Source organism: Calidris pugnax, unplaced genomic scaffold, assembly GCF_001431845.1.
Source record: "Calidris pugnax isolate Ruff unplaced genomic scaffold, ASM143184v1 scaffold188, whole genome shotgun sequence".
NCBI lineage: Eukaryota > Metazoa > Chordata > Aves > Charadriiformes > Scolopacidae > Calidris > Calidris pugnax.
In genome coordinates this window covers 9,194,152-9,207,713 of record NW_015091257.1, presented here as the reverse complement: position 1 = coordinate 9,207,713, position 13,562 = coordinate 9,194,152, and the positions used below count along the sequence as shown (strand labels likewise).

At 40.1% G+C, this 13,562-nt stretch overlaps 1 protein-coding gene across 1 annotated transcript in view; it reads right to left on the bottom strand.

The window, feature by feature from the left end:
- The window catches only part of SHROOM2 (shroom family member 2), a 127,430-nt gene extending 115,945 nt beyond the window's left edge, over positions 1-11,485 (bottom strand). The window contains exon 1 of the mRNA XM_014960176.1: positions 11,384-11,485. Coding sequence (XP_014815662.1) covers positions 11,384-11,485 — 102 coding nt within the window. The remainder of the gene's footprint in view (positions 1-11,383) is intronic.
- Between the last annotated feature and the right edge of the window lie 2,077 nt (positions 11,486-13,562).

Genomic DNA, 13,562 nt, shown 5'->3' with positions numbered 1-13,562 from the left:
GGTTAAAGGAAATTAAGAAAAGGCTGGAATCAAGCACTGGAAAGAAGAAAGAGGCAACTACAATACGCTCCCTCCAGAAGCTGGAGATCAAGTTCTTGAATCCAACGTACCTTTGGCAGCAGAGAAACCTAAACCTGGTGGACAAGGTATCCTGGTCCCCTTCTAGTGCTGACCACCCCCAGGAAACAATAACCTATCGTTGCTACTGTTAGTTTGGAAATATGCAGTTCAGTTGATAAAATTACATGGACAGCACTAGGATACCACATTTCTTTTGTCTTCTCTAAAAAAAAATAAAAAATAAGTAAAAGCAACTAAACACAAAAACTACTACACGAAAAATGACAGAGCAAATCACTCTGTGGAATGATTTAAGAGTTCTGTAATTAAGTGTTATACAACCCTGGCCCATGCTCCTCACAAGCATACATGATAATACACCAGATTTCATGGCCAAATAGCATGCCTTCTCCTTCCTCTCATCAATTTACCACAAACAAGAATTATCATCCAGTGCATAAATACTGGTTTTAGGGACAGAGAGGGCTAATTTTCAGGACACTGACTGCAACTGTGTTTCAGAAGGCAGAAGCTAGTCTTGTTAACAGAGCCAAACACATGGGGGTCGGTCTCTTTTCTCAAGTCACAGGTGACAGGACAAGAGGAAATGGCCTCAAGTTGCGCCAGGGTAGGTTCAGGCTGGATATTAGGAAAAATTTTTTCACTGAAAGGGTTATCAGACATTGGAATGGGCTGCCCAGGGAGGTGGTTGAGGCACCGTCCCTGGAGGTGTTCAAAAGACAGGTTGATGAAGTGCTGGGAGGTATGGTTTAGTGATGATGCTCCTTGTTTGTTGTGTGGGTGTCTATTTTTGTCAGTTAGGTTGACGGTTGGACAAGATGATCTTTAAGGTCCCTTCCAACCTAGAAGATTCTGTGACTCGATGATCTGAAAGGCCCCTTCCAACACAGACAATTCTATGATTGTATATTGTCATTCCTGGAGGTATTTAAATGATGGGTAGGTGTGATGGAGTGCTTAGCGACATGGTTAAGTGATGGTTTTTGTCAGCATTAGGTTGATGGTTGGACTCAATGATCTGAAAGATCCCTTCCAACCTAGACAATTCTATGATTCTGTGATTCTATATCAATGAAGAATTTTCCTTGAAATATTTTGTTACAGCCTAGACCTAGAGGGAGCTTTCCAGTGACCAAGAAGTAGTTAAATTAGCACTGGAATTGCTACAAAAAAGTTAAACAAATCATAAATCTGAAAGCAAGCTTTTCAGTCCAAAGTTCAAAAACATTTTTAAAAATTAATAATCCCTAGCGATATGTTATTGAAAGGTATACAACCATTTTTTTTATTTCGTATCAAAACAAGCTGCACAAAAAAGTCCTCACAGAAACTTCTCTGTAACTCAAAGAGAAGAAAATCTGGTCATAACAAACTGCAGCCAGCATCAATCAAATACCCCAGAAAATTCCAAGCTTTTAGAACAAAGAGGTACCTACAACAGATGCTGACCTATTTATTAATGTCATGACTTTATTTAGTGTTGATTTAGTGAACTCCTTTTGGTAACAAAAAATTAAAACAAGCAAAACTTTTCCTTTTTACTTGGATTTTAATAACAGTGACCAATTTGTCCTCATAAGAGGGCTAGATGTATTTATTTTTGAAACTACAGGATGAAGACCATACAGGTCTGGATTCAGACATCTCATTAATGAAAACTAGGAAGTCGTAAATGCTTATCTCCTGTTTTCTAAAATTACTTCCAAACTTCATTTTCACTGCAAGACAGCTGGACTACAGCCTGTAAGTCACTGCTGGGCGTGTGACTATATACCATGTTGTTGCCACTCCCTGCTGCTCATCTCCACTCCCTCTAATTGGCTAATTAAATTGCTCATGCAACAGTTCCCCAGCCAGCTTTCAGCAAAATAAACTAGATTGCTAAAGACCTACTGTTTGCAGCACTGGATTTAGAATGGAAAGTCTACGCCAGCTGAACACCTTTACGTTGAATGTGGGGCAATGGTACCAATCATTGATACAAACAGTAGCCTCCAATTAGTGCCAGTGATGTGCAGATGAAGAAACTAAATTTTAAAGTTTGTCTGCAGTTAGAAGGAAACGTGTACAACGTACATTATAACCTCAGACCATGATGATGATGAACGGTAAACTCACCATTAGTCTACTAGCCACTGATAGCATCTCTCTGCCAAGGAGCTAAAAGTAGGTCAGTCATCAGAAATTGAAGGTAATTCAAGTGGTCAGCAAGGACATGTGTTTTTGCTACAAAATGTATTTCTTTATGGAGCTTTATTGCTAACAAATGTTTCAAATCTCACAGATTCAAATGTCTGGTTGACCTTTCACATAAGAAGTCCACATTACATTCTTTTTCCTCCCACTCAGGTGCCGACAGCTTGTCTCACTCCATTCATCTCTCCTACTTTTCTGAGGCACTGAGAGCATCTCTGCGTTTTGGGTAGGTTAGCAGGGTTTAACTTTGTGACAAGAAGTGTAATTGTACACTTCAGTGTATTATTTTTGATGAACAGTGGAGACACACAAGTAGAGAGCATTGTTTTCTGTTATGAAGAAGAATTTACTCCTGACAGAACTGTACAGCTATAACCTTTCAAGACAACTCTCTTTATGCACTCCTAGGGTTTCCATATATTTGGGTTCTGGGTTTTAGTAGAAAGCCTATAAGGTCTTTGTCACCGTAACACTTCAGCACATCAGTGTCAAGTCTGTTTCATGAGAAACAGACTCCCATGAAGTCGGCAAATATTATTACTCCTGTCCAACACAAGAGACTGAGTTAAAGATGCCATACAACTCCATACACAAATGCAACCTGTGGCAAATGAGGCAACGTATTTACTAATCTCCCACTTTCCAATTCACTAACATTTCCAAATCCTGACTTCTCACAGGGTTCTGTGTCGAAGCTTTGCGAACTCAGACTCATCATTGGATTCATGGAACCAAACCACGGCGCCAAAGTGCCACATGCCTCTCCACCCTCACATTTTAAATCACCTACACCTTTGACATAACAGGTCACAGCTACGGTATTTTTTAAGATGATGATTTCCTTAATCAGCCAGAAGAAATTCAGTTGAGCAACAAAAGACTTGCCTTACACCCCTCCCTAACATCAGATTGAGCAATCACAGAAACTCCTTAGGACTTTAAGGTGTCAGGACAGAAAGAGCCCTCCTCTCGATAGCGATCTCCCCCAGCAGTCAGGAAAAACATCAAGTTCCCAGAAGGTAAAGAACATACAAATGAAATTTATTTTGCTAATAAATCACTGTCGTTTAAATTTTGGAAGCAGGGGAGCAAGTTGTTGGGTTTTACCTTTTACAAGACAGAGGAAAACAAAAAGAATAGGAAATACAAAAGTTCTTGCACATACTAAGAATACATAATTTTAAAGGGGAAAAAAAAAAGTTTACCTTAGAGCTTTAAAGTTCTGCCTCACCAATTTTTTTTGAAAGTAGAAATAACACTATGACATTAGAGCTGCATTTAAGAGAATCCAGTATTTTTATAATATCTTCCAGCCTTAGAACAAGGCACTACTTTCTAATTTTACAGAAGTCTTTATATTTAGAAATAAAGACACCTTACCAAAATAGTCATGTAAGAAACAGATTAAAAATTGTTTATAAATGCTGGTTTTGAAAGTGGACATTTCTCTTAAATGTTGACTTAACTATTCTAAACATTAATTATATTTAACAGATACATAAAGGTTCAAGTTTTCCCTGTTAATCATCTTAAAATTCTTTCCACATATAAACACCCAACAAAACACTACCTTATGTCAACACAGTATGTTTCCATTTAAAAAAAAAAAGGAAAAAGAAAAAAGAGACAGCTGCAAATGTCTCTAATGAAAATCTAATGTCCTCCTTTCTTCTGCATCAACAAAATATTTATTTGTAGAGGAAAGAAAGCAATTTACAATACTGTAATGATTTCATTATCCACAATCCAAATACTCATCAGGAGTTGGAGAATTCGTTATATCAGATGTCGGCCAACTAGACACCCACAAACTCATTTTTGCATCTAATTTGTTTAAGAAAATTAACAGAGTGATGACTAACTGATACTGTGTAGGAAGCGTTTCGCTTCCTTTACCATGAAATCATGTTTCTATGATACTACCCTAAAAGATCATAGTATTTTACTGAGAAATACATGGCTTCCAAATAAAGTATTGTTACTCCCCAACAGTATTTTTTTACAGTATTCACTGAACTAAATTAGAGGTTTATCTCCTAAAGAATGACAAAGAGTTTATACGCACTTGGGAAACTAGGAGATACTGCTTTGTTTCATAGGTTATGCTGGAAGCTGTCAAAGCAAGCGTGTAACAAAGCGTATCTTATCTCAAGAGACTGAAAAAATCCAAAATAATATGTTTTTATAGCTTCGTGAAGGGATTTTGAGGATAACGATGTATTTTTCTGAAGAGGAAAAGTACTGAAGCAGTAATTTTGAGTACAGCAGCAGGTACCTGTGCTTCCCTTTTTAACAAGTTTAATGTACTCTCATCCTCCCCATTGACAGATCTCTCTCTACCTTCAGCTATTCAGACCTGACTGCAAACTCACTACAGAGAGAATATAATAGAAGGACTGAGGATGAACAACTTGTTACTCTAAAATTAAAGTGTCTGGCCATTTTAAAAGGCTCTGGGTTTTGTTTCAAGTAAGCTTTACTAACACTTGGATCTTTTTCCATTTAAACGAAAAAGCACAACCTAAAATGAAGTTCATGCATTCCCATTAAAAAAAAAAACCCACCTCTGAATTAGTTTCACCAGGTTACCATACACTTTCAGCAAAATCAAATTGAATTTGGCTTCACACATCAGCAAAAGTATTCTTACAATCTCTGCCAAACAGAGAGATAACTGCCTCTCTGCTACTACTAGAACATTAAACACCCTGTTGCTGTAGATGACACAAACACACAGCAAAGGACTAGGCTACTGCAAGTACAGAAATGGTCTAGCTCTCAGAAACATGACTGATAGAGTGCCCGGAGCAAATAAAGCATCTGATTAGGCCCACTACATCCCCTATAACAAGAGGACCCTCGGTCATGATCCAGTTTCCTTCTGAAAGGTCATTCAGATTGAAAAATGACTACAAGAACAGATGAAATTGCACTGTTACTACCTATCCAAAAGGATGCAGCCTCTCAAGCACCACAGTAGAGTTCCCTATATATCTCCTATTTCCAGCTTTTAGTCACCGAGACTGTTTTTTGCCCTTTGTACCACCCTTGAACAACAGGCCACCCTACACCCTTCAAAAAACTCTTTGTTAATTATGATTCTTTAGAACCCCTGTATCTAAGAAACATGACAACATATTTCCTAACCCATATATCAGAGTTGATGGATGTGGCTAAATAAGTAGAAGAAATTAAATATTTCAAAGAATTTAAGAACTTAGAAATACAGAGAGAGATTTAAAGGGGAAGAGAGCAGGGCTGGTGGCAGAGGAGAAGGTTTCCATTCTATAAGGGGTGAGGCAGGAGAAGTATAGGAGCACAGGACAGGAAGCCTTTCCCTCAGTACCAATGCTACTGTACCTTTGCCTAAACAGTTTAAAGCTTTCGGTTGATTTTGTAGTTTCATCAGGGTTCACAAGAACTCTGAAATAACCACCTCTTTTCTACTGTCAAACACTCTGCTCCATCTGTTTCAACTTTAAGAGCCACGCCAAGAATTGTGTACCTGACAAAAGCTATTTAGTTTCTCCAAGCAGCAGTTTGCCGCATTTCCAGCATTTACCAAACAGTCGACTCTTTCTGCCTTGAGGAATTCAGCACTCCACAATGGCCCCAGGTACATGCAAAGGCCACTAAAAGGATCCCCCATTCTCTTCATGGCCTGACCTGTGCTTACCAAGAATGCTCTGAACCAATTAGAGACTGAATACTAATACTGTATTAATTTATAAGGAGGGGAAAGAAGCTCTCTCCTAACTTCAAAAACATAATCATCCTTGGTAGGTTACGACTCTTTTCTGATTAGCTCAACAAATCAGACTGAAAAGCTACCGTCTTGTGATGTTCAGAAACAAAGCACAATCAGAGAAATAAAGATTTTCCCAACAGTTTTGGGTATAGTCACACACATTGCAAATATGTGGACAATAATCGTATATTTATTCTTACTACAGCTACCTACTGTATTTAGGTATGCAGCGAGGAAGCCCAGGTTTCCTCAGCTTCTCACAGCTGACAGCAAATGATAGGCACCTTCAGAGGCAATTCAGAACACTTAAGTCATGTCTGGTTTAAACACTACAGATCACTTCCCAAAAGTATCTACTTCTATTAAATATCTAAGCTTAAATCTGGGTGACCACCACCAAAAGCCTGCTGCTTGGCAAAGCAAACACAAGGGATACAAACACATTCTACAAGTACATTAAACTGAATTTAAAACCTGGTAATAGTTCAAAATTTTGCAAACATTTCCTATCACTGAATGAATGTATTTAAACAAAAAGCATTCAGCGACCCATTCTATAAACCTTGAATCTGCCTTTCTCTGATTTGACTGTATCTGTGAAGTTACAAGAAGTAAAAAAATTAGAACTACTAAAAATCCACCACCAAAGTGTGTGCGGGGGGGAGGGGGAAAGGAATAGCACAGCAAACCTGCTGCACAATCTTTAAGTAACTGAAAATATCATGCTATGTGGAATTAGAAAGCTTCCAAATTGGTTTCTTATCTCAAAGATAAGCCAAAAAAAAAAAAAAATCCCTCCAAATCCACATACCCAAGACCTTAGAAAGACTTTCACAAGTTTTACAGGCATCCATATTTTTTCTTATATGTATATTTCAAAAAACCTTCAATTGACCTTGTGTCAAACAGGCTCAAAACACCGGCAATAAAAAGCAAATTTGCATAGATTAAACAGATGCAATTGCAACACAACTGTGACAATTTTTATTTTACCTCTCTGAGAAACTCTTTATGCGCTGTATTACTTAGGTTCCAGCCATTAAGCAGAGTTTTATACTTGCTGTATGTTTATCTCAAACTTCCGTAACAAAGTGACCCACAGAACTAGATCCATATACATATTAGGTATTCTCTCTATATATTACAAACTCATAAGAAGTCTAAATACAAATGGTTTTCCTCAAGGAAAAAAAAAAAGCTGATGTATGTGTTGTAATATTGGCTTGGTTACTACTAAACAGGTGTTTTCTCTAACCTATTCATGACCAGGTTTATTTCCCATTTACCTTGTTCTTTCCACACTCCCATACTTTAAATATTCATTAAGCAGAAGACACAATGAATCAAGTTCTACAGGAAAAAATATATACAGTCCATTGAGTAAAGCGTATGTAGCATATGCATAAACACCATACAAGCCCACATTGTTTTCTCCTCTTAAAAAAAACCCAAACAAAACACAAGCATGATGGATAACTAAATAATAAATAGCATTAATGGCAATCCTCTGGCAACAGCAACCAATAACTAGAGGTCTCTAGCTGGTCTTTTATTTTCATGCTAATGCCTATGCTATGCCATCCAAAATTCATACTGAAAAGTAGCAACAGACACTAACAACAAAAGAAGTTTAAGTTGTCCTTTAAAGAGACTAAATTAATAAACATTCAAACAGGCATTCCCGCTGTCTAACTCCTATTGCAGTAACTATTCCCACAAAACACACCACTTCCTCTGCCAGAATCCACAGACGTGAATGGGTTTTGTTTGCCTTTTTTTTAAACCAAAAAATCGTGACAGATTTGACAGTTTTTACCTAAGTAGCTAGAAGGCAGAAATGCAGAGGAGAGAAAAAACAAGCAATTTGGAAGCAACCAGTATTTCCAAAAGTTGTAAGTTTTACTTGTTGTGAGGAAGTTTCTTAGTTTGGGTTTTAAACACAGCGTTCTGACTCCTTCTCATGAGGATTTTTGTCCTGAAATGTAGTGCAAAATGCACAAAGGCGAACTGCAGTTTCAGGAGTGCAAGTGCACACACCCTGTTTCTTAAATCATGCTCTCATACTGTTGACTTCTAAGCATGTAACTCAACTGACCTGAAACTTCTTGAGTCACAAGTCTTTTAACCCATCCTCTCATTTTGACTCCCTACAGAGTAAGTGGATCACCTGTAGCAATATCCAAGATAGCTTTAAAACACAATTTCCAATACCGGTAGCATTTCAACTGTTAATGCTCTTGCCAAAAAAAACCTCTCTTAAGCTTCAGACTTCCACAGCCAAACCATTTACACCACATATGAGTGTGGTGGGCTCCATTCTGCCAGTAAATGAACAGTCATAATAAAGAGTTCACTCAACAGCCATTAAAGTGCTAAAATTGAGAGCACTCTCTTCATCAATCAGCTTACCAAAGTAAAAAGAAATAATATCTTCCTGCATCAAAGCAAAGCAATTCCTCTCTTCCAATAATCGAGACCTGGGATCCAGCAACCAGTCACAACGGTAAACACCACTCAAAACAGTTTCTGTAGCACTGAAAAACCCCCCACTTTTAACATATTTGACAAGAAAAGATAAATAGCTACTCGATACTATTTTAATTCTAAAACATTCATTCAAATATATAAACATTTCCTAAATTTTCTCAACTATCAAATTTAACAGCACAAAGAAAAGGTCCAACTCAGACCAATCATTCCCAAATAAACCCCTCTTATAAGTTAAGACGTTGAATAAAGGTTTCAAAAGAGATATAGAACGATTTGATACATTCTTTAAAAATTGCTGGTTAAGATACACGTTCAAATTATGGCCCATACATCTCAGTAATTTTGCTTGTCATTTCTGATGACCAAGAGAATATGGATAGAAAATAAAATAGAACGAATACTCCTTCATGTATTATCTTTCTAGAACTGAAGGAAGTGAATGAAATTTGTCAGGATACGGAAACCTAGATTAGAACCCTCCTTCTCAGCCACAGTACAACGGCTCCTAATAACTTTTAAATCAGCTTTTCACATGAATGACTGCATTTAAATTGAAGTGGTCAGTAATTTCCCAGGGTTGTCACTAAATGCTGGTTTTCTGGACATGGAGCTTCACAGCCACGTTTAAGAATTGTTAACGTCTACAAGCAACGCAGCTCACCTCAAACACCTAACTTGAGGGAGGCAACTGGTATTTATGTTTGAAAATGTCTTTTCTTTTTCATTCATTCATTTATATACAGCACCATTAAAGCTTTTTTGGTCCCTCTAAATATTGCTGCAGTACAACAATGCAAGTAATTGCTTTTAGTTATATGTTTAAGGCCAAAGGATAAAGAATTACTTAAATGAAATAAGTAATCACTTTACTTACTACTGAAACAATAAATTGATACAAGGTACATGGAGAAGTCCTGCAGCCAATGAATAGAGAAGCAATCCTCTATACAATTTAAATAATTATTAGGTTAAACAAATTACAGTTCACACCTAACCACAGACAAGAGCACATTAGGAAAGTGCAATGGAATAAAGAGAAATAAACAAAGGTTCGGAGTCTGTCTGATACTGCTGCTTCTTGAAAGACAGCACCTCCAGCTGAGGCATGAATTCAGCACTGATTCAGGAGACAAAAACTCTATCTCCTAAATCAATACCACAACTTCTTGCAACAGTCCAGGTTTCACTTGGAAATCTTGCTGAAATACCAGCCAAGCCCAGCCTTGATTAGTCTGCAATGAGATCATAGCTTGAGGAGGTATGGCTTTAGGCCCTTGTAAAGCTGATACTAAGGAGGAATTTATTTAAGTGATACATCAATCTTTCCTGAAATGCATGAACTAGAATGTTTTCATATTTGTTAATATAATAAGGATAACACTGACTGCAGAACAACTTCAGAGTTCCTAAGGTTATTGTTAGTACAGGAAGTGAAATGACTTTCTATCCATCACCCACAATCAATGCTGTGACTGACACTACAAGTTGGGCACCACAGATAAGAGTCATTTTAAAGTAAAAGTAATCAAGATAATGCAGCTATGGGAGATTTTCACAAGATTCACACTAGAGCACCTCAACTTCTCATTCTCATTAGTTCCAGTAAGATCTCCCTCTTCAGAGTTTGTTTCTTTAAAAAGAGGAAAAAACAAATTGAGGCTTTTGAGACTTCTAATTAAAGTTCTCGAAGCTGTGTATTTCAACAGAAGGTGAAACGACGTATTGCTATAAAAAGCAAGTCCTTTCCTTCAAGATGTCAAATTAGGCAAGAACAAGCTGCCTTTGGGCCATTTTTTTGGAATGTTATCATACACACATGCATAGATCAGAAAAAAATGTAAAGCATTTTTTTTAAAGGGACATTATAAAAACAACAGTAAGCAACACAACGACAACACTCAAAGACATTTTTCTTAAATATTATCAACACCACTTGCACATGGGTGGGGCAAGGTTTAGAAGACCAGCTATGTTTAAAGATTGAGCAAGCCGTATCATGCACCGTTTTCCTCTGCGCCTATTGCCACAACAACAAAAAGGGGGAAAAAAAAAATAAAATAAATTAAAAAAGCTTGTGCCTGGCAGGTGAACTTGATATTGTACCTACCCGGTTCAGGACTATTTCTCCAAGTCTTATTTCAGTGACATAAAGAAAGGCTATGATGAAACATAGCCTGCTGGCCCTGTAATGCCAGGGCCCACTACCAGGCACCAGCAGCCTGACCTCTCCCTGGGGAAAGCGCCTTCCCTCCGACATTCCAGCGGCTGAGCACACGCTTATCCCCCCTGCTGAGGCTGGAAATGTTTTCTCCTCTTTAGCATGCCTTTCCCCTCCCTGGTTATTGGTCGCCTGGTGGATCAGAGGCCACTCTTGTTTTAATTGACTAGATTTCCAGCTAATAAATTCCCAAAAAGTGGTTGCAGCTCTTCTTGCCCTAGACTCCCCCTATGATACCTGATTAAAAAAAAAGAAAAATCTCCCTTCCTTTTAAGAAAGGAAATAGCCACACAGCCAGAGAAACTAACACCCGAGAGGTACACTACATAGAAAGAGCTGCAAAATTAACACCATACTATAATTAAAAAATTAGTAAGCAAGTGTATTTTCTGGTGCTGTTTTTCAGACGGTTATGGTAGTTGTCCCATACATGCTAAGGAAAGCAGGAAATATTTACACCACAGACTTCCCAGCATTTACATAAAGGTGCAAGTTTCTTCAAAGGCTGATTTTGCTTTCAAGACCGTGGTAAGCAAGGAGACAGGCAGAACTTTAGAAATCCTCCTTAAGTAGCTGCTATCTGAGACTCCATTCGCACCTTGTCACATTCCTCTCCTTAAAAAGTGGCACTTGGCGTCATCCATCCTCACTTCCCCAGAGCCGCCCTGGATTAGGGTGAGACAGAGCTCCACAGCCAGCTCACGCTTCAGCAGAGTTTGAATGCAGAAGACCAGGAGTTTTTCCACAGGCATCCCGAAGGATTCAGCCCAGTGGGTTTTCTTGGACCCCCCACTGCACAGCCACCAGCCTACCCAAAAAGGGATGGCTCACGCCACAGGGAGAGGAGAAGCTCAGGTGAAGTGGCATCACCTCTTCCATGGCAGCCCGGCGATACCTACTTGAAAAGGCCTTGAGAACTTGAGTTCAGGGCTCACTTCAGCTGAGAAGAGACAAACTTTACATCTCCTGCTGCAAGGAGGGGCTGTTTTAATCAGCCAGTACTAAGTTATTCTTCCCAGTAGCTTTCCACCACTATTCTACGGAAAAAAACAACAAACCCCCAACACCACGATGGGTGGGCCAAACCAAAAGGAAGATTTTGCAGCTAAAGAATTGGAGTCCTGGGGACACGGGGGACATGAGCTCCACACCCTGGTTTCAAAATTAGTTCTTTAAACTTGCAGCCAACAACTGAGAAAGAAAATACACTCCAAAACTTAGACCCAAGGATCCAGGTCATCTCTTCTTCCTACGTCAGCACCGATGGACCCAGATTTCTCTTCCACACAGCAGCGCAATTTCAAGAGGTATCAATGCTGAGGTTCCACTTAATTATTCCTTTGCAACAGACCCAGTTACAAGGTTCCCATTCCCAGACACTTCTCTCCGCATACCACAGCCACATCCTCATGCCACAAATACTTAAGCCTGTTACCTAATACCTAGGGAACATTATGAATAAGTACCACCGATCAGTTATTAGATGTAGCACTTATTAGCCATTACCAGAAAGGTGGAATTATTTGATTTGGCACTTGATAGCTTGTACATACATAGTAGGTAGTTCTTTTCTCCTTTCCTCAAACTCTCCCAGGTTTGCTATTCTGTAATTCGGGGCACCGGTAAGAGGCCAACAGACGCACAGCCATTTTTCAGCATACACATCTTTTGATACTGACTGTTATTCCTTGAAAAACAGCAGCAGGGAAGAGATCTAGAAAGGGTTGGTTTCAGAAGTCCTAACTCGGAAAGTCCATAATGCAGTTGTTTTGAGGGTGGGAGCGAGGAACCAATAGGACAACTCACAATGAAACCAACTGAAAAATACGATTAGAAGAATTTCTGCTGCGGATAAAACAGGACTTGTTGACCTCTGACACTCTCTGTGAACTTCTAAAATGGGAACAGGCAGAATCCACAGGACCTGTAGACAAAGCATATATATCTTTCCTACAGATCTTGAGAAAAATGTGCCTTGCTAATGTGAACTTTTTTTTCCAACTACATATGGATCTATTTTAATGTGTTTGCACTGTGCAACAAGAAAGCTGTCTTAACAGCAGAACCCAGCAATTACTTGGGGATGGGGGTTCTTCAGTCAAAACACATCCAGATGAAAAACATTTTCTGGAAAGCATGATGCATTTCTTTAACTCATGCCCAATACGCTGAGATTAAAACTGTTGAGTATACAAGGACACAACAACAACAACAAACAAAAAAAAGGAGTGAGAAAAAGAAAAGGCGACCAGAAAGTGCATATACATCCAGCCAGGAGCCTCCCCCTCCCCCCGTCTTGGGAGCGGGATTTGGTCACTATCCACAGGCCCTTTTGTTTAAAGGAGGAGGGAGATACAAAAGGTTACCCTAATTATTTTGGAGCTGCAAGTGCGACAAGCGCCGGAGCGAACTCCTCATCCTGAGGAGCCGGGAGTTTCGCCCTCCGTACCCTCCCGCCCGCAGCCAGGGAGGGAAGGGCCCGCCGCAGGGTGCGGGGCTGCGAGGGCAGCAGCCGGGGTCCCCCAGCGCCCGCAACCACCCCGCCGCCTTTCTAATGGCCTTAGTGCCAGCCGCGGCGGGTCGGGGCCGCCAGCCCGAGGGCGCCCAACAACCTGTTGCCCTCCCCAGAGCCGCCGGGACCAGCAGGCAGCCCCCGGCCGGGCGCTAACGGCCGCCTCGGGGCCCGCCGCCGGTCAGGGAGCCGGCACCTGCGCCGGGGCAGCCCAGCCCCACGGGGCGCCCCGGGCTGCGGCCGGGCCCGCTGTCACCGCACCGCCGCCGGCACGCCAACATGGAGCCCGGCCGGACCACCCCCCCCTCTCCCCTTCT